The 20,822-nt window shown below is 50.1% G+C and overlaps 1 protein-coding gene across 1 annotated transcript; it reads left to right on the forward strand.

Annotated features, from left to right (window-relative positions):
- Positions 1-7,218: 7,218 nt before the first annotated feature.
- Positions 7,219-19,336, forward strand: LOC115282212 (angiotensin-converting enzyme-like protein Ace3). Its single transcript, XM_029928115.1, has 10 exons — positions 7,219-7,646; positions 9,026-9,123; positions 9,202-9,373; positions 9,765-9,875; positions 9,999-10,140; positions 11,974-12,072; positions 12,546-12,668; positions 16,019-16,203; positions 16,729-17,138; positions 18,775-19,336. The coding sequence occupies exons 1-9, from the start codon at positions 7,580-7,582 to the stop codon at positions 17,121-17,123; spliced, it is 1,392 nt and encodes a 463-aa protein (XP_029783975.1). The 5' UTR covers positions 7,219-7,579; the 3' UTR covers positions 17,124-17,138; positions 18,775-19,336.
- Positions 19,337-20,822: the final 1,486 nt, after the last annotated feature.

The raw sequence follows: 20,822 nt of genomic DNA on the forward strand, positions 1-20,822 counted from the left end.
ATAGTCAAATGCAAAATCTAGAACTGAGCCAAATGGAAGTTGGTCAGTTTCCCAGGGCCAGAGGCTTCCACTGCCAGCCTGGCCCCTCTGTGAGGACCCTTCACCCAGAACCTATTCTCAGCTTTGCTGATGCCTTGAATCCAGCCAGGCCCAGTCCCTACTATCTGTCCCCAGTATCTACTCGTCCAGCTCTTTCACCCTCCCAATCTCGAGCTGCCCCTGTGTATCTAGGTCTGGGTCTGGGTCTGGGTGTGCATGTGTCAGTGTGGATGTTGCACATGGACTAGGTTGTCCAGGCCTGTTCCATGGAGCATGATGCATAATTGAGGTATTTTAGATATGCAAGAGGGTAGAAGTTTATGATTACTTAGGACAATGGAATTTATAAACATATCCTCTAAATAGTTCTAAGGCTTCTACCACCAAAGACTTTTTAATTACCCCCAATCCCCAGCCTGATGTTTCAAAAGCTCTTTGTCTACCAGACAAAGGTCATTGTCACAATACTCGGTTTCCTATCTTTGTGAACACAGGGGTTCATGTGGCCTGTCACAGCTTGTAGAAGAGCATGAGGGCACCAGGCAGTGAACATCCAAAGGTCTGACTGAGGGCAACGAAACTTAACATGGGGGTCAGCCTGACCAGCCTTATCCTCTAGGCTTTTGAAATATTAAAATTGCTTAGACTCCTGTTACCATCTCCTCGGGTGAGGGGGGTACAGCTAGGCCTAACTAGAAGAAGGCAGAGGAAGAGGAGGGGTGACAGCAGAAAAAGAGGCCATTCTGGCATTTTCTACCAGTGACCCTGAAGTCTGAGCCCTTTTCTGTGCTGCACCTGCTGATGTCTGATGGCCAATCACTCCTCAGTGAGCAGCTCTTACCTACGAGAGCCCAAGGTAGGCATGATTGCTGGACACTTTCTCCAATCTCTCAAACATCCTCTCCTTCAAATTGTCCACCCCCATCCCAGCCCACCCTAGCTCTGACGTGAGTGAATCCAGTGGCTTTCGAGTATGCCCAAGTCAAATCCTGCCTCTGCACGTAGTACCTCAGTGGCCTGGAGAATTCAGTTTTCTGAGCCTCCATTTTGATACCTATGAAACAGTTCTTACAAACCCTCTCCAGATTTTTGCAACGATTAAGTAAGATAATATAGAACTTCTAGTATATAGTTTCCTCTCTTTATAAGGAACGCATCACCTTCCTGAGTCGCAGACTGTGAGAACAGGAAAGTCGGGGGACCAGCCCCTCACTAGACAGAGGAAAAGGGCCAGAGTACTCACTGGTGAGAGTCAAATGCTCACATCTCCCCTGCCTTCCAGGAACTTTCTCATGGTTTCTGCATCAACTTCCCCAGAGAAAAATGAGCTTGCTCACTTGGGGGACTCAGCTTTCCTCAGTTCTGGAAACACGAGCATCATCTCTTTGAATGTCACCCTCCATCTCCTCTCCAGTCACCTCTCTGGGGATTCCTCCCAGATGCTACGTGGGGCTCTTTTGTCCTCTGTCTCCTAGTCCTTTCTCATATTTTTCATCTTTTCATCTGTCCTTTGTTCCAGGAGATTCCCCAGTCCTGCATTCCAGCCTGCTGGTTAACCTAGCCATTGAGATTTTTGTTGTTCCAATTTAATAACTGTTTTTCATTTTCCCATCTCTCTTTCAAATCCCCTGTGTTTTCACAAAAGCCTCTTCTTCACAGATTCTATTCTTATCACTCTAAGATCAGCATTTAAAAAAAATTTTTTAATGTTTTATTTATTTTAGATACAGAGAGAGACAGAGCATGAGAGGGGGAGGGGCAGAGAAAGAAGGAGACACAGAACTGGAAGCAGGCTCCAGGCTCTGAGCTAGCCGTCAGCACAGAGTCTGACGCGGGGCTCGAACCCACGAACATGAGATCTGACCAGAGCCGAAGTCGGAGGCTTAACCGACTGAGCCACCCAGGCGCCCAGATCAGTATTTTTTAAAGTTGTGGTATAACGTACCTACCATACAATGTACCATTTGAACCATTTTTAAGCATGCAGTCCAGTGGCATTGAGTACATTCATATTGTCCTTACAACCAGCACCACTGTATCCCTCCAAGTCCTTGCATTCAATTCTTTTGAATATGGAGTTGCTTGGTTATATGGGAATCCTATAATTTTTTGAGAAACCATCATACTTTTTCACAGTGACTGCACCGTTTTATATTCCCAGCAGTACTATACACAGTTCCAGTTTCTCCCCTTCTTGGCCAACAGTTGATGTTTGGTAATAGCCATTCTAATGATATCTCATGGTCTTGATCTTCTTTTCCCTAGTAATTAATGATATAAAGCATCTTTTCAAGTACTATTCCCCATTTATTTATAATCTTTTGAGAGATATCTATTTAGACCCTTTGCCTATCACTGATTTGGATTGTTTTTTCATTGCTGAGTTTGAGAGTTTTCATGTATTCTAGATATTAATCCCTTACCAGATATGATTTACAAATCTTTTCTCCCATTCTGTGGGTTGGCTTTTTACTCTGTTGTTAGTGTTCTTTGATGTGCAAAAGTTCTTATCTTTGATGAAGTCCAATTTTTCTAGGTTTTGTTGTTGTTGTGATTGCCTGTGTTTTTGGTGTCATAGCCTAGATATCATTGCCAAATCCAATGTTGTGAAGCTTTTCCCATATTATTTCTTCAAAGAGTTTTCTGATCTTCATTCTTATGTTTAGGTCTTTAATCCAGTTTGTTTTAATCTTTTCATGTGGTGTGAAGATCTATATTTTAAGTCCCTTTCAGATTGCAATGAGACTTGTCCTTCCTCTGGTGTGTCTGTCAGTTAGCACAGTCTCTAGAGCCAGAGCATGGGGGTATGAGTCCCACCTCCACTATTTGTTAGCTATGTGACTCTGAGCAAGTTCCTCAACCTCTCTGTGCCTCTGTTTCCTAATCTATAACATGGGTGTATTGATCACAGTGCTTACCTCATGCGTTTTTTTTTTTTTTTTTTTTTTGGTGATGATTCATATACAAAAAGCTCTCAATGGATCCCTAGCCCCTGGAAAGTGCTCAGAGGGAACTGGTGATCATTACTGATCTTCATGGCACTGCACCCTCTTTTGCACTTGGTAATCTTGACCTATGAGCCATTTTCAGTGGGAAAATTCTTCTGCAGGGTCCCATGCACCCATCATGTGCATGTGTTTTCACAACATCTTCACATCTTCACGATGTCCCAAGAGTCAGTTTTGTGGATGCTTCTTGCAGCACCCCCATAGAAAGGAAGCCATCTGCCAGCTCCCAGCTTGATGGAGGCATGACTTCCACTGTGATCAGCTATCTCCATGCAGGCAGCAATGCTGCAGCCCTCTGGGCATGGATACACTCTGATGTCCCAGACGGCCCCCACTCACTGTTGCATGAGCCTCTTTGTTGCCTCAGCATGTGAAGAGTTCCCTTTCTTGGGCTCCATCTCAGCTCTGTATTTTACATTTTGAAAAGCATGATTTTTTTAACCCCAAATAGCCAAACCCCAAATAAGCCTACCCATATATGGTCAGTATATTTAAGACAAACCAAGAATACACAATGGGGAAAGGATAGTTTCTTCAATAAATGGTGTTGGGGAAGCTGGGCAGGCACATGCAAAAGAATGAAACTGGACCCCTACCTTACATCATACAAAAAAAATCAACTGAAAATAGGTTAAAGTCTTGTACATAAGGCCAGAAATCATAGAACTCCTAGAAGAAAACATAGATAGTGAGCTCCTAGACATTGGTCTTGGCAATGATTTTTTTGGATTTGATATCAAAATCAAAGGCAACAAAAGTAAAAATCAACAGGTGGAAACTACATCAAACTAAAAAGCTCTTACACAGCAAAAGCAATCATCAACAAAATGAAAAGGCAACCTACAGAATGGGAGAAAATATTGTAAATTATATATTTGATAAGAAATTAATATCCAAAATATATAAAGAGCTCATGCAACTCAAAACAACAATCCAACTAAAAAATGAGCAGAGGACCTGGATTGACATTTTTCCAAAGAAGACATACGGATGGCCAACAGTCACATGAAATGGTTCTCAGCATCTCTAATCATCAGGGAAATTCAATAAAAACCACAATTAAGGTATCACCTCATGCCTAATAGAATGGCTGTTATCAAAAAGATAAGAAATACCAAGTGTTGGCAAGGATGTGGAGAAAAGGGAACCCTTGTGCACTGTTGATGAGAATGTAAATTGACTATAGAAAACAGTATGAAGGTTCCTCAAAAAGTTAAAAATATGGGCACCTGGGTGGCTCAGTCAGTTGGGCATCTGACTTCACTTAGATCATGATCTCACATATCATGAGTTCAAGCCCCGTATCAGGCTCTGTGCTGATAGCTCAGAGCCTGGAGCCTGCTTCAGATTCTGTGTGTGTGTCTCTCTCTGCCCTTCCTCCATTTATGCTCTGTCTTTCTTTCTCCTTCAAAAATAAACATTAAAATTTTTTGGAAAAAAAGTTAAAAATAGAACTACCATATGATCCAGCAATTTCACTTCTGGGTATTTATACAAAGAAAATGAAATCACTGTCTTAAAAAGCTATCTGCACCTTCATGTTCATTGCAATGTAATTTACAATAGTCAAGATACGGAAAGAACCTGTGTACCAATAGATAATGAAAAAGTGGTATACATATACACACAAAAAAACTGAGCTCGTAGATACAGAGAACAGATTGGTGGTTGCCAGAAGCAGGGGTGAGAGGGTGGACAAAATGGATGAAGGTGAGCAAAAGGAATGAACTTTTGGTTTATGCCTGGGTGGCTCAGTCAGTTAAGCATCTGACCCCTGACTTCAGCTTAGGTCATGGTCTTACGATTCGTCGATCAGTCGTGAGATCAAGCTCAGAGTTGGTTCCACGCTGGATGTGGAAGTTGTTTAAGATTCCCTCTCTCTCCCTCTCCCTCTACCCTTTTCCCACATGCATACATGTGCTTGCTCTCTCGCTCTCGCGCTCTCTCTCTCTCTCTCTCTCTCTCTCTCAGAAAGAAGTGCTGGTCTGCCCTTCCCTGATTGTGCGTGTTCTCTCTCTCTAAAAAAAATAGTCCCAGGGATATGATGTACAGCATAATCACTATAGTTAACAACAAAATACTATATTTTATCAAGCATATCCATATGCTTGAAGCCAGAGAACTCACTTGGCCAGTTTAACCAGAAGTGTCATTGATCTCTTTCTTTCTTTGTGTTTTAAATAATTTTGATCATAACGTCATCTTTGGAGGGTTATTTGGCCAGTTTCTCTGGTAATGGTGTCAGCTCATGTGAAGGGGTGAAGTGTCTGTGAGGCTGTGGGTGTACCTGGGCTGAGCAGGGTGAGTATGGAGGAAAGTGAGTCTAAGAAGTCCCAGAGTGAGGCAGGTGGGCTTGCTTCCCCCAGACTAAATGTGTCAGGCTACTGGGGAGTCACCAAAGGCTAGCAGAGAACTGGGGTCCTGCTAGCTGGTGCTCTAACCAGGCTCAGGTACTCAAGGACATGAACCTGGAGTGGAAGTTACTAGCCACACATTCTCAGAGCCCTCACAGCCCACTGCCTTCTGTGATTCCTCCTGACCACAAACTCATAGCATCAAGCTCTTCCTGGGAAAACAGATATAAGGACAAGGGGAATGGAGGAAGGGTCCTACATGCCCGTAGGAATGATTGCATATCCCATAAGAGAGAAAAAGGCCAAGGGGTGCCTGGGGGCTCAGTCGGTTAAGCATCTGACTCTTGGTTTTGGCTCAGGTCATGATCTCAGGGTTCGTGAGTTTAAGCCCCATATCAGGCTCTGAGCTGACATTGCGGAGCCTCCTTGGGATTCTCTCTCTCTCCCTCTCTCTGCCCCTCCCCTGCTCATTCTGTCTATGTCTCCCTCAAAATAAATAAAATAAAATAAAATAAAGACTTTAAAAAAAGGAAGAGAGAGAAAGGCCAAAAATGAGAACATAGGAAGTCAAGTCAGAAGAACAGGTAGAGACAATTGTGCTTTGAGAGTCCAGAGGCCCAGAGATGTCACTTTCATACATCTGTCCATCCACTCGTCTATCCATCCATCATCCCACCCACCTTCTCAGAGGGTTCCAGTCTTGGAAGAGAAAGGATCTCATCAATACAAGGTTGGAGGGTGGCTCTAATGGTTCTAATGTCAAGGAAAAGTGACCAAGTAGACTAGAACAACCTCTGGTGCCCTTGCTCTCTTGTTGGCTCTGCCACTATCTAGCTGTGTGAACCATGAGGTCACATGGGTTGACCTCAGTCTCCTCACCTGTAAAATAGGAACAGTTGGATCAGAAGGTGGGTGGGGGCTTTTCAGTTCTAACATTCCACAGCTGACCCTTCAGCCCCTGATGTCACAGTATGGAGCTGGACCGTGATTGGCCCGTAGCCTCATTCGGCTCTGCTGTTCTCTTGGTCATGGGCACAAGATGGACTTGCCATGGACCTTCCCTATTTGTCCTCCTCTGTTATGGACAACTCTTGCCATGGCTCATGACTGTGGATGATCAGAACTTAGGTGGGGCTGGGACCTGAAGGAGCATGGAAGCAGACATGCTTCCTGGCCTGGCAGGCCCCTCCCAGGACAGTATGGTGCCCACCTCCTTCTCCACAGACAAGTTCTACAATGAGACCATGGCAAAGGTGTTCCTGCAGTTTTATGAGCACACTGCCCAGGTTGTGTGGAACCAGTTCATGGAGGCCACCTGGAACTATGTCACCAACATCACCAAGAAAAATCAGGAGGAGATGGTGTGGTACCGCCTCAACCCCAGTTCCCCCTGCTCTTGCTCTGTTCAGGGATCTCATGGGGATGGGAAAACCACACCTTCTGCCCCCTGTCCAGAGCTAGAGGAAAGAAGGACTATCCCTAAAGGACGTGTCAAAGCAGGCTGCAAGCTGCTCTTGGTGGCCTAAAAAAGCTCTCTGGGCAAGAATCTCTTGTTTCTTTCCCCTTTGTAAATATCACCTCCTTGCTTTTAAGGACCCAGGCTCCTTCCCTTCTCCCTCTTAGCAACTCTTCAGTAATTCTGTGATTCAGTGATTTAAGTGGGCTGTGGGAGGACGTTGGGGGGCTGTGGCTCTTGCCCCCTCCACCAACTTTCCCAAGACAAATAAGGTGACCCTCATTCCAGCTGCACAAAGACTCAGAGAGGTCCCAGCACATGCTGTACTTTGGCACCCAAGCCCACCTGTTTAAGATCTCCAGGTTCCAGGACCCAGCCGTGAAGCGCATGCTGAGCAAGCTGCAGAACATAGACAAGGCGGCCCTACCCCAGGACGAGCTCTGGGAGGTGATGGACGGAGCCCCCACGTCTCCAGGCATATGGTCCCCACCCCAGGGGTGGCTGGGCTGGCTGGGTGTGAAGCCAGAGCATCCGGGCAGGAGGGAGGTTGTCAGGAAGGACCAGAGCTTCTTCTGGGGGAGAAGGGAAATGGCGGCTGGAGGGAAGATACCTCAGACAGGCTTGGCCCTTCCAGCTAGAGGGGCTACCACTGGGGGTGGGCCCAAGGGCACAGGCCTGCCCTAGGTGACACCTGCCCCCAGTACAATGAGCTTCTGGCCTACATGGAGACGACATACAGCATGGCCCAGATGTGCTTGAATGAGGGACCCTGCCAACCCCTGGAGCCTGGTGAGCACCCAAGCCTGGCCCCATCCAACCCTAGAGTCTTTAGCATCAGCCCTTTCCACAAGCCCACCCTGACCCCCTGTTGTCCTCCCTGCCCCAGGTGTACTCACTTGTTGGGAAGTGGGGGATCTGCCTAAGGCAGGTGAGAGAAGAGGGCAGGCAGGAGTTGGGGGGCATCCCACCTTGGCTCCTTTTCTGGGCCAGAAGTCATGGCCACCTCCCGGGACCAGAAGGAGCTGCTGTGGGCATGGCAGGACTGGCGGGATGCTGTGGGTCATCAGCTCTGCAACATCTTCGAGTGCTATGTGCAGCTTAGCAACAAGGCTGCAAACCTCAACGGTGAGGCCCCCAACCTCCGACCTGGCCAGTCCAACCCATCCCATGGCACACTGCACAGGTCCCAGGGCAGTGCTTGGGAAGGGCCAAGCAGAGGCTTCAGAGGGTAAAGGCAATAGCAGGACCTGGAGATGGGGACCCTGAGCCCCACAGCTGGGGGAAGCAAAGGCGGTTCATTCGCCATTGGTCCACAAACATTGCTTAAGCACCTACTATGTGCCAGGTCCTGGAGAGGTTCTAAGAATGCGTAGGTGAAAAGACAGAAAAGGAGCCTGCCCTACTATGTAGGGCTTACTGTCTGGGACACAGACAAGATTTGTGCAGATGCACACCTCAGGACGAGTGAGAGAGGAGGCTTGGAGACACTTCCCCAAGGCCTGAAAGAAGGCAAGCAAGAGATGAAAGAGACTCTCAGGCACCACGATGGGACAAACCAGTGTTTGAGAGGATCTGGAAGGAGCCAGGGTGGCCTGAGGGCTTGGACAGGTGGGGCTCAAGGTGGATGTGAAGACCAGGGCCTTATCCAAGCCCTATCCAACCAGGCATGGTGAGGAGCATCGAGTATATATTTTGTTAAATCCTTTTCCACCCCTGATCTTATCCAATGGGAACAGTAACCTTGGGAGGCACACTTCCCATTTGGCAGATGAAGACTGTGAGGACCAGGGAGGCCAACTGGCTTCCCCAGAAAGTGTCTGGGTCTCCTGCCTGCTAGGCCAGGGCTGAAGGAAGGGTGGGGGGTGACTGCCTCTGAGCCCCCTTTCCTGTCCTAGGTTACAAAAACATGGGGGCCTTGTAGCAGTCCAAGTATGAGTCTGACACCCTGAAACATGACCTGGAGCAGCTGTACCAGGAGCTGCAGCCACTCTACCTGAACCTGCACGTTTATGTGCACCGGGCCCTACACCACCACTATGGGCCAGAGCTAATTGACCAGAGGGGGCCCATCCCTGCCCACCTCCTAGGTAAAGCCCTGGCTGGTCGCTGACACTCAATAAAGGGAGAAACGATGTTCTGCCTCCTCTGAGCCCCTCTTCTCCTTTCAGGCAACATGTGGGCTCAGTCTTGGGTCAACATCCTAGACCTGGTCCTGCCCTTCCCAAAGAAGCCCCCTGAGGATGTCACAAAGATCATGAAAAGCCAGGTCAGTGCTCAGCGTCCGTCTGCCCCTGCCAGTTCTATACCCCTAGGCAGGGCCCCAAGTACCCCTTCTCCCCCACAGCGCTGCAAGCCCTTGAAAATGTTTGAAGAGGCTGAAAAATTCTTCACCCACCTGGGGCTGCTCTCCACCCCTCCCAACTTCTGGAAAACTTCAGTGATGGAAAGGCCAACGGATGGGCGTGATGTGGAGTGCCACGCCTCTGCCTGGGATTTCTACAAGGCAAGGACTTCAGGTTCAACCTCCCTCACTCTTCCTTCACTGGTTCCACTCTCCACCTATCTGCCTGTCTTAGGAGGCATGCAAGGGGTAGACAGGGCCAGAGCCAGGCAGCAGAGGGGGATGTGAGCTGGCAACGTGAGTGAGGGGGACCTGGAGTGAGAAAGGACAGTACCCAAGACCCTGCTGGCCTCTAGCCCATCTGCCCCAATCCCTTAATGGAGTCTGAATGGAGAAATCTCCCCTTCTCCCAGGGCCTCCCCCTGCCCCTTGACCCCTGCCCTTTAACCCTAGGATAAAGAAATGCACCGAGGTGACCATAGAAGACCTGCTCTCCATCTTCCACCAGATGGGCCATATCCAGTACTTCTTGCAGTACAAGAACCTCTCTGTGATCTTCCTCGCAGGTGCCAACCCAGCCTTTGAAGAGGCCATGGGGTCGATGGTTACCCTTTCGGCCTCCTCCCACAAACACCTGCTCAATAGAGGCCTGCTCAGCCACCAGCACCAGGACTCAGGTGATGGGGGCCAAGAGGACCATAGAGGGGCAGCTGAGCCTGAGGCTGCAGCCGGGGCTCCCCAGGCAGGGCTGAAGGGAGGGAAAACCAGGAGCCACCAACTGACTGCCTCACCTTACCCAGAGGAGGAGGTCAATTTCCTGATGGGCATCGCCCTGGAGATTGCCTTCATCCCTTTCGCCTACCTGATGGACCTGTTTCGCTGGAAAGTCTTTGATGGCACCATCCAGGAGAACGTCTACAACCAGGAGTGGAGGAACCTCAGGTAGGGAGGACAGCTGTCCTGGGCTCTCTGCCCCTTCCCATCCTTGCTGTGGGCGGGGGTCTCTGGTCAGCCTTAAGGGCGCTGCCCATTGCCAGCGGATGCTGCTGCCTCTTCTCAGAGGGGAGAACTAGGTGTGCCACGCTGGTGACTGGGGGCCCCTGGGGATGCCCTGGGGTAGTATTGGCTGTTTGCTATCACCTGACAAAAGCATCCTTACTGAAGTGGATAGGGCCAGCACCTGCAATTATGAGACCTCACATTGAATCCAGCACAAGCACTGGGTCTCTAGGGACTCTGGCAGTGGCCCTGCGTGCTCCTGGGTAGCTGGGAAGATCACACAAGGGTGCATCTGGGCTCCTCCAAGAACAAAACATTGACCACCAGGCAGGTCCACCTCCTTCTCCTCTCCCTTTCTATTCCCACCAGTAGGGCTGGCAGAAGAGTGTTTGGTGGCCTAAGCTCTTTCTCCTTCATGGAAAGAGCCCCCATGGGAGAGAGACAAGCTCACTGCCCCCTTTCCTGCTGTTATAACACACTCTCACAGCTGCCTCTGGCTTAGCATCCTCAGGCATGTCCAAGGTCAGAACTGGTTGCCAAAAGAGCCCACCCACCAGCAGTCAGGCAGCACCACTATTGAGGGAGGGGCATCTATGTCACATCCCATCACCAACCACTGGCTGATTGGATAATGAACACCCATGGCCAGGCTTCTCCATCTCCACCAGGCCTCAGACCTGCTTGAGTCTGCTGGCCACAGCATGGTTTGGGGTGACCAGCAAGGTGCTTCCAGCTCTACACCAGGCCCCTCATGTTTCTTTGAACTTGTACAACATCCCATGGTCATTCATTGAAGAAGAATGTGTGACCAGCCTGTGGTCACACAGCAATGCAAGAGTGGCAAAGTTGGGTGCTCCTCTCTTTATTCACTCACCCTCCCACCCTCACCCCAAATTCAGGCCCAGGCCTCACTGGTGGGGTTGGCAGAGTCTTGACCTTGTACTTCTCCAAGGTACCCCCACGAGCCATCTGGGGTACCTGCAGGGGCCCTTTTCCTCCCGGGGTCAACTGTAATTACAACCACTTATGAAGGAAATCAGGGGTAAAGGGAGAGAGGTGACAACTTCCTGGCCCTGAATAAGGAAGCCTCTGTTGACTGGGAGAGGAGACTCCTGACTCTCTGTCGGCCCCAGAGGATGGCTCAGGGGCAACCAGTGAGCCACTGATGAAACGATGAGAACTTTTCACAGGCTTTGTCTCATCCCACAGATGGATCATTTTATCCCCATCTTAGAGACAACAAGATTCAGTGACAATCAGTAACTTTCCCAGAGTTGCACAGCTCAGAGTCAAGGCCAGATCTGAATTTGAAAGTTAACGGGATCTGCCAGTGACTAGTTCTGTGACTTCCCACCAGTTCCCTGACCTCTAAACTTTGGTTCCCTCATCTGTAAGATGGGAGTAATAGCAGCACTACATCGCAGAGATGCTATTCTATTTTCTTATTGCCACTTCTTATCAGATGAAGTGACCTTGTTGGTCTATAACCATCCCCCATCATTAGGATTCAAGCAAGACCTTGAGCAGCCCATTTCCTCCTTTGTCTCCAGAAACAGGACAGTGTTGAGTGGGTCTGTGTGAAGATCTTAGCACGGTTCCTAGCACAGAGAAAGTGTTAACTACTGCTATTATTTGATTCTGATTCCCATTCATTTATTTAGTCTATTAAAATGCATTGTCATGTGCCCACCAGTTTTGACAGCTGTGCACGTGCTTCCAAAGGAAAAGGCTCTGAGAACCCAACTGGATGGTACCAGCCCCCTGTTCTCCCCACAGGTTGAAGTACCAGGGCCTGTGCCCCCCTATCCCTCGGACAGAGGATGACTTTGATCCTGGCGCCAAGTTCCACATTTCTGCTAGCGTGCCCTACATATGGTAATGGTCTGGGCCCTGCCAGAAGAACCAGCTCTAGGACTTGGGGGCTGGGGGCATGGGAACTAGGCTGAGGATTTCCAGGAAGGCCCTAGATCTGAATGTTCCCCTGCCCCCCTGCCAACCTTCTCCATTGGGTTGTGCAGCCTCTTGGGGACCACGCCCTGCACACCTTGGGGCTTTCAGAGCAGATCCCGTGTGAGGGCGGAGCTGATGGGAATATTTGAAAGCATCTCTGCTGTCCCCAAAAGGAGGGCAGGAAAGAAGGAGGCAAGGGTTGGTTCAGAAGGCTTAGAAGGGTATATTCCACAGCCACTCCAAGGTGAGACCTTGGCAAAGGAGCTTCCACCCAGCAAGGTTGGGCCCTGGTCAGGCCCTTGGACCATTGCGCATCAGAGCTGCCAGGCTCCAAATGGCTCTGGGCTTCCCATTCCTGACACCAGCTCCCCAGCCTGCCCTCCCGTCCTTGTCCCCAGGTACTTCATCAGCCTAGTGCTCCAGTTCCAGTTCCATGAGGCTCTGTGCAAGGCCTCGGGCCATGCAGGACCGCTGCACCAGTGTGACATCTATAACTCCAAGATAGCTGGGAAGCTCCTGGAGTGAGTGCTCTCCTCCCTCACAAAGCTCCCTGATTTGTTCTCAGCTGCCCCGCCCCTTTCTGAAAGCCTGCCCATAGGTCCCTCTCCTCAAAAGACCACCCTGGGCCCCCTGAGCTGAGCCTCATTGACCTTCTGGTTCAATGGAAGTTCTTCCTCATGTCAGACTCCAGTCTCTCCTATAGAAATTGAAGCCCCTTTCCTTGTGTGAGGCCCCTCCTGATCAGAAAGACTATTTAGCCCCTCCTGCTCACACACACACACACACACACACACACACACACACACACACTCTCTCTCCTTCACCCACGTGTGCACCTGCACACACTTGCACACTTATACACTCACACATGCCAATAAATCAAACTGTCTCAGATGGGAGACCAGTCATGCCTCAATCTTCACTCCTCCGTCTGAATGCCCTTATCCTTTCTGCACAAGATCCTCAGAAGCATTTGATGCACCCTTGGGTGCACCCTGTTTTTCTCACTTCTTCTTGGAGGTGCCTACATCTGGCTCCCAGACTGATCCAGGTTGCTTTCACACCAACCTTTGTGATGATCTGGTCAGCTTGTGGTCCACTTTGACTCCTTAGCCCTGATATTTTCTCCTGCATTTGGTATCCAGCCCATACTTTCCATTCCTGCCTCTGTGGGGTTGGTTTTGATCCTGAAGCAAATCTGGAGGGGTGGGACGCTGACCTGATGGTGGGAAGCATTGACAAGTACAAGCTGGGCTCTCTGAGGAGCGCTCTTACAAGGTTTCACGTTAGCAGCTCATAACTTGCAAAGTGGACATGATTAGCCACATTACACAAATACTGAAACTCAAGCTAAGAGAGAGGTTATGCTTGCACATCACTCATCTAGCAAGTGGCAAAATCCTGCTTTGAGTGCTGAGCTGACTCTAGAACATGTCACCATTCACACTGTTGCTCCTACCAATCAAGGGATATAGGTCTGGTGAGGTTAGACCTAGGTCTCTTGTTTCCAAGATGAGTGCTTCAACCACTTAGATGCAAAGCCCACCCACTGATATGGTCTTTTTCCCACCAATTTTCTACCCATTTTAGTGGGTCTATTTCCCCAATTGGTCAAGGTCATCTTGAATTTTATTCCTGTCTCCCAGAGGATTAACATAGCCACATCATTTAGTCTCCTTTGCAGATTTAATGAGCATATTTGTGATGCCACTGAGCAGTTTGTCAGAACCAGAAGGCCAGATGGAGTTGCAGGGCTGACCCCCTGGCGTGGCTCCCAGGGAGGCCTCCACCTCCCATGCCGATTATCAACCTAGTCTGTTTGCTTTTCCATCTTTTCACACTACAGGGGTTTATTGTAGCCAACTGCCCATGTTTGAGCTTTTCTGAATGTGTGGAACATAAGAGCCTTCTCTGCTCTCCGCATTCATGTCTCTGGCTCCCCACCACTTATTCACTCAGCAAGCATTTACTTGTGCACATGCCAACCAGCCTGGGCAACGGGCTGCAGGATAAACCAGTAATCATAACACAGGAAAGGAGATGGTGCAGTAGGAAAGGGCTTTGGTTAACATGCAAAGAGGGTGAGGAGGTCATGCCCAAGGACCAAGGATGGATCTCTGTCCCCAAAAGCAGGAGTGCAAGAAATAGCACACATTGTTTCCTATACATCAACTCACTTTTAACTCTGAACCTTCATTCCACTTAATTGGTGGGAAATTTGACCTCATTCTTGCCACCACCTCCTCCCCACTCAGGGCACACCAAGCTCCCAGGATCTGACTTGGCACCAAAGCATGTAGAGGCCCTGCCAATCATCACTGGTCATTGCTCACCTGTCCTCACACATCACCATCCAGACGCCCCCTGGCCTGGGAAGACCCTAACTTCCAGATTTAGGACCTTGAATCCTAGCTTCTGGGGAGACCGTAGAGGAGAGGGCTTTGAGAAAGGCGGATGTCATGAGCTCTTGGGATTTGAGAGAGCAGCAGAGTGGAATATAGGTTGTGTGTAGGGGGTGAGTGCTTGCAGAGGAGAAGGGGGAGGACAAGATTCTTGGCTGCTCTTTTACCTAATATATCTTGGAACTTGACTCATCTTCCTATATGTGATTGCTCTGGGTTGGTTCTGCTGGGAATGGAGAGTTGAAGTGGACTTGGTCCAAGTTCCCAAAGTCCTTGCCTTATCCAGCCAGCCAGTATGGGCCTGACCTTGTCCTTGGGATTCATTGCTGTGACCTTGGAGTTGAGGGCATCAGGAAGTGCCCAGCTGCCACTTTTGCAAGTCTCATGTGCTGGCCACATTGGCCATGAACTGTGTTTTGGTCAAACTTCTTGTGCCTCTGAGCCTGAAGGATTATTTCTAAATAGGTGGATTTTCCATGGTCCAAACTTTCCCCCCATCAGATCCCTACTTTTTCCCAGGGCCCAGCATCTGATAAAATCTTCTGACCTAAAGTTAGTTGTGGGATTTTGTTTTGTTTTGTTTTTCTTTTAATCTTGATGACTTTCCGCCTACATTTCTCTAGGATCTTAGCTATACCCCCCCCCACACACACATGAGTTTCTGTCAAGGATCCACTAAACTGTAGTTTCCTCTCATTCTTTCTCAGTTGTTTATAAAGTGATGTGTATGAGTCTCTGCATGCTACAAAGCCCTTTTTCACTGCCATTATGTGACTTAATCCTCACCACAGTGAAGGGCAGATATTAAGGGGGCCCATTTTACTGATGAAGAAACTGAGGTTAAGAGTGGTTGAGTCAATTGCCTAAGGTCATGCAGCCCATAAGTAGCACTTCTGAGTCTTGAACCTGGTTCTTATAAGTCTAGACTCCACAGTCTGACTTATGGGTTTCTAGACCCCATCTCTCTCATGGCCATCTGGTGACACAGGAAGGATCAATATATGCCTACCACTGCCTCCACAGGGGCCTGGGGTGGAGAAGCCCAGAGCTCTGGCTTCACACACTCTGTACCCCCCCCCCCCATGAGTGTGAAAGCCAACACAGTAGTGGTAATAATAATAATAATAATAAATAATAATAATAAGCAGCTAACATGTATTGCCTGTCTACTATGCTTCCAGCATTGTGTTTATTTAATCATCATACCAACCTTAGGAGGTATGTATTGTTATTATCTCCATTTTATGAATATGGTAACTGAGACTCAGAAAAGTTACGTTACTTATCCAAAGTCCCACAGGATTCAAACCCAGGTTCTTATTTCAGAGCTTGTGATTTTATCCACTGAGCTGAGCTCTATGGGAAGTCTGGCTAGCAAAGCCCTATGGCCAGGGTTGGGCACACTGAGGGGTCCCAGCAGCACCAGCTGATGCCCCTACACAGCCTCACAGCTGTATCTTCTCTTCCAGGGATGTTCTAAAGCTGGGATCAAGCAAGCCTTGGCCAGAAGTCCTGCAGAAAATAACCAGGCAGACCGAAGTGTCTGCAAAGGCCCTCATGACTTACTTTAAGCCACTCTTGAACTGGCTGGTCACTGAGAATGTGCGGCAGGGGGAGATCCTGGGCTGGCCAGACTTCAGCTGTTCCTTTGAAGGTTTGATAATCTGACCCTGGTGCCAGCTCTAGTCTAGCGCCAAGCCCTACTCTAGCCTGCCCTGGGCCAGTCCCTACCCTAGTCCAGACTTAACACCTAGCCTATTACCTGGCTTGAACAAGCACAGCATTGTTGCTGCATGACCCTGTCTGCACCTGATGCAGCCTTGGCCAAGACCACAGCCCCACGCCCCAGCCACTGGTTCAGTTGCTTCCTTGCACACTGTTCAGCTAGACTGCCAGGTAGGCATCTGAGCACAGGATGGACTTCTTTCCTCCCAACCCTTGCACAGAGTCACCACTGGGCACCATGGGGACATAGCCCTATCTGTACCCATCTACTTCTTTCCCTTCTACTCCTTCTCACCCTCCTTCCAGGGCAATGCCCTCAACTATGGCTTGGAAGATAGATGCCTGAGGCTGAGGGAGGAGGCCAGTGGCAGTCAGGTGCTCTGATTTCCACAGGGCACCCCAGGGCTCCCTCCCTCGTTCTCCCTGCTCTACAAGACTCCCATGTCTTCCACAGAAAAATACACAGACAAGGTGACATTTCTGAGTCTGGAGCTGGATGCTGACCAGGTCAAATCTGGGCAGTGGGTGCTGCTGGCCCTCAGCTTTGTCATATTCCTGGTGGCCCTACTGCTGGCCTGCAGGTTGTACTCTCTGGAAAAAAGGTCACTGTCCCAGAACACCAAGACACAGAACACCAGTTTGCAGGACTCCAGTGCACTCGAGGCACAGCCCAAGGCCTACTTCCTGGGCATATCCATGGAGCCCCGCCTAGTAGCCCAAAGACAGTGGATCCTGCTGGGCCCCTGCCTCATCCTGATGCTGTGCTCAATCAGCCTGATCATTCGAATTTTCACACAGCACAACAAGAAGCCTCCGTGGAGGAGAGCTGAATGGTGGAGCTGGGACTAGACACCAGTATGACTGGTAAGGCTAGAAGGCAAGAGGAGGGTGGTCAAGGCAGAGAGCACTGGGGGGCTGGGGAGGGGACAGCTTGCATAGTGTCCAACTGCAATTGGGTGCAGCTGTGGCAAGTCTGGGTACATGAAGGTTTGTAATTGTGTGTATGGAACTCATGTATGTGAAGCCATGTGTACAGGCTACTGACTCAGTGTGATTCCATATATGCCCTGGGTTCCAAACCAACCTCCTTCCCCTAGGGGCTCAGGGACCATGGTTTTAGTGACCCAGTGACTATGTCTCTCCAATTTAGCAACCACCCCAATTCATACCCCAAACTGTTCTTCGCACAGCCTTGTTTTCTTCAGGAGCCCAACTGTGGGGCTGGGCCAGGACTGCAGTGCCCAAGGAATATCCTCTCTGGATAGAAACAGGACACTTATAAAATGCATTCAAGTAAAACTGGACATTCTGTACAAATCATTGGTGCCTGGTTCATGAGCCCTGTGCTCTGTATACTATATCCAGCATATCTTTCTGCCCATCCTCTGGCCTACCCTGTGTTGGGCTGCATAATGCAGCCCCAAAAGCTGCTTGTCAGCTGCCTGAGATGCAAACTGCCCCACGGCCCTCCCTGCCCCAGTCCAGGCCCTCCCAAATGGAGACAGTGGGTAGCTGGGCACCAAGCCAGGCTTGATTAATGATTGACTTCTTTAATATTTAAACAAAGCTCATCTCCAGCCACTCTGCTCCGGAGATGGCCTTGTTCAACACACACACCTGCTGCCTGGCCTGTTGCCCTGGGGACCAAGCACACAGGGCAAATAACACCTTTCCAGTCTCAGTGAGGGAGGGGAAAATGGGATGGAGAGGGCTATAGGAAGACATTTGGGAAATGCGTACTCTAGGGACAAGTTTGGGACAAGCTTGAGACGAGACAGAGAAGGCCTCTGCTCCTTCCTCTTCTAGCCCTTCTTTCCATCCTTGGTCCACCCACAACCGGGATGCCACATCCAATATATGCCACATTCAATATATAATGCAGTCCTACTGCATTTGGACTAAGCCCCAAGGGGCTCTTGAAGAGCCTAAAAATTAGTGCCTGTCAGCGATTAGGGGAGCCTTTAGGCAGGTATCATCATAGCCAGTAACCACAGAGAGGAGACACCAGGGCTACAGGTGAGTTGGTGAGAGGGTGGCCAAAAGACAAGACTGGCTCTCTCTAGATTAAGGATCTGACCCCAGAGGTCAAAGGTTCAGGGGAAGAGAGAGGCTGGGCTGCGATCTCCATGGACCCAATCTCTGCACAGGTTTCGAGAAGTCTTTTTGAGTTCTGGCTGAGCCCAGAGCTGCTACAAATCCAGGCTCCGTAGCACTCTTGTTTGATGCCTCTGTCGCTGTCACTGCTCTTCTTTGCTGTGCTGTGCTATCCTTATTTGTTCCCATTATTAGCTGTTAGCTCTGTAAGGGCAGGGCACCCATCAGGAATGTGCTCCTGCATAACATCTTTAGGTGGCACAGGCCATACGTAAAACATAGTGGAGACATGGACACTGTTTGAATGAGAAAGTGAATAAATAAGTATCCTACTGCCTTTGTCCCTTCTCAGAGCTCAGCATCCTGCTCTGAGCTCATGAGAAACAGCCTCACCTTCCCTCCACAGCCATCCTGCACCCCCACACAAGGGGCAATCAGGACAACTTGGCCCCACTAGGAGACTACACTTGCAGCCCTCCCATTCTCCAGCCACAGTGGCCAGCCAGGCCCCCATCAGGCATTGTGGCTCTGCATGGCAAAGGCACACCTAGCCCAGAACTGCAAGCCTCTCATCTGGAGTCCAGCGAAAACCTCACTGAGACTTTTTGTCCATTCTCTCTTCCCCACCTGCCATTGTAAAATTTCTTTCACTGGAATGTTTCCTTTGTGTCTAACTGCTCAAGAACTTGGTTGTTCAGCAATTATATCTAGATGTTCAAAATGGCATCTGAGGGTCTTATCAATTTCCCTTTTGTCCAAACTTCACCTCTCCTATGCCCCAGCTCAGTCCCTTTACACTGATTCCACCATTGGCCTTTGCCTAAGGTATAGGCCATATTTGAATGTTTGCCTTCCAAGGCCTGACTCAAAACTGGTCTTTGGACCCTCTACAAAGTTCCAAGACCACCGAAAGCTCAGTGAACAGTGATCCCTTTCTCTCTTCTCCAAGAAACCTCTTTCAATAAACCTCACCCCATCCCTGTCTGCTCTTCTAGTGTATTCATTTTCAGTCAGTACTCAGACACTTCTATCAGTGGTCACTTGCTAATAGGTGGTTTTAAATCTATTCTCCTCCCAAGCTGTGCCTGTGTGCTAAGAGCTCTCAGGCCTCAGAAGAAGGTACCCTACTGCATATTTTTTTGTATACCTTCATATGCACTCCTACCTCATTCTCCCAGGGCCAGCCATGTTAAGCTTGCCACTTAGGCAAACATGGACACTGGGATTGGGCACTTGGCAAGGTCGCGCATTAAGAGGGCTAAAACAACTCCTCCTGCTCCCCCTCTCCTCACCTCCCACCTGAAAGACTTGGCCCAGCAACGTCCTGACTGCCCTTCGGTATCGGTATTGGGAGAAGGTCCGAGCGGGGTGAAGGCCATTGGCCAGTGGGACAAGACCAGAAAGAAGCTCCTGAGATAAGCTGTGACCCCATTCCTGGCGCAGCACTTCTGCCCAGCTCCATCCATTAGGAGTCAGGGCTCCGCCTCTGCCCCGTCGGGTCGGGGAGAGGTTGCCCCCGCCCCGCGAACCCCGCCCCGCCGCCGCGCTCGGCTTCTTTCAGCACCGCGGCGCGGACAGCTCCGGGGCGGGAGCACCGGGAGTGAGGTGCTGCAGCGGCGGGCCTGGGAGGGCTGTGCAGGGAAGCGGAGGAGAGACGCAGGCGGGCAGGCGGGGCACGGAGCCCCGCGGCCCTCCCCGGAGGAGGCGCCCACCCGGAACCGGACGCCGCTGAGCCCGTGGACAGACAGAGGCGCAGGGAGCCGGGGCACTGGTGGCTCCGGGGAGAGGCCGAGGCCAAAAGATGCCTGTCCGCAGGGGCCACGTCGCGCCCCAAAACACGTACCTGGACACCATCATCCGCAAATTCGAGGGCCAGAGTGAGTCTGTGCGTTGAGGTGGGGGGAACGATCCAAAGTTCTGATTCGGTGGCAGGAGTGGCGAAACCCCTTTACTTACTTGGAATGGAGAAGGGGAAGCGGGGACTGATGTTGAATGCTTTAATGTCCCTGGACACTTTCCGTTCCAGGGATCTCCACTTGCCTCAATGCCACTCTCTCTCTCTCTCTTGAAGCAGGAGGGGCAGACTGCAGCCCCACCCTCCTGCCGAGTTGATTTCTTGGTACCCCAAGCGCTGCCTTTCCCTTCTATCACCTCCTGCTTCCTCCGGACACCCCCCACCCCCGCACACTTCCTCCGGAAGTTTCCTTGACTCCTTCTTTTTTGCCTCCTGGCTATAGTCACCCTAGTCTTTCTAAGAGCTCTCCTCAGACCTGGGCCCCATCTGGTCACATCCCTGCTCTTCTTCCTGACTCCCTGTGCTGACTCCAGAAAGCCTCTGGCCTCTTTCCCCCCTCACTGACCCCATTACTGCCCTGGTCTTCCCACCATCCCCAGGCCTGACTCTTCCTCCCTAACTCCTCTGGTCACTGTTTTGATCCCCTAACCCAACCACCC

This window comes from Suricata suricatta, chromosome 17 (assembly GCF_006229205.1).
Source record: "Suricata suricatta isolate VVHF042 chromosome 17, meerkat_22Aug2017_6uvM2_HiC, whole genome shotgun sequence".
In the NCBI taxonomy this organism is placed as follows: Eukaryota; Metazoa; Chordata; class Mammalia; order Carnivora; family Herpestidae; genus Suricata; species Suricata suricatta.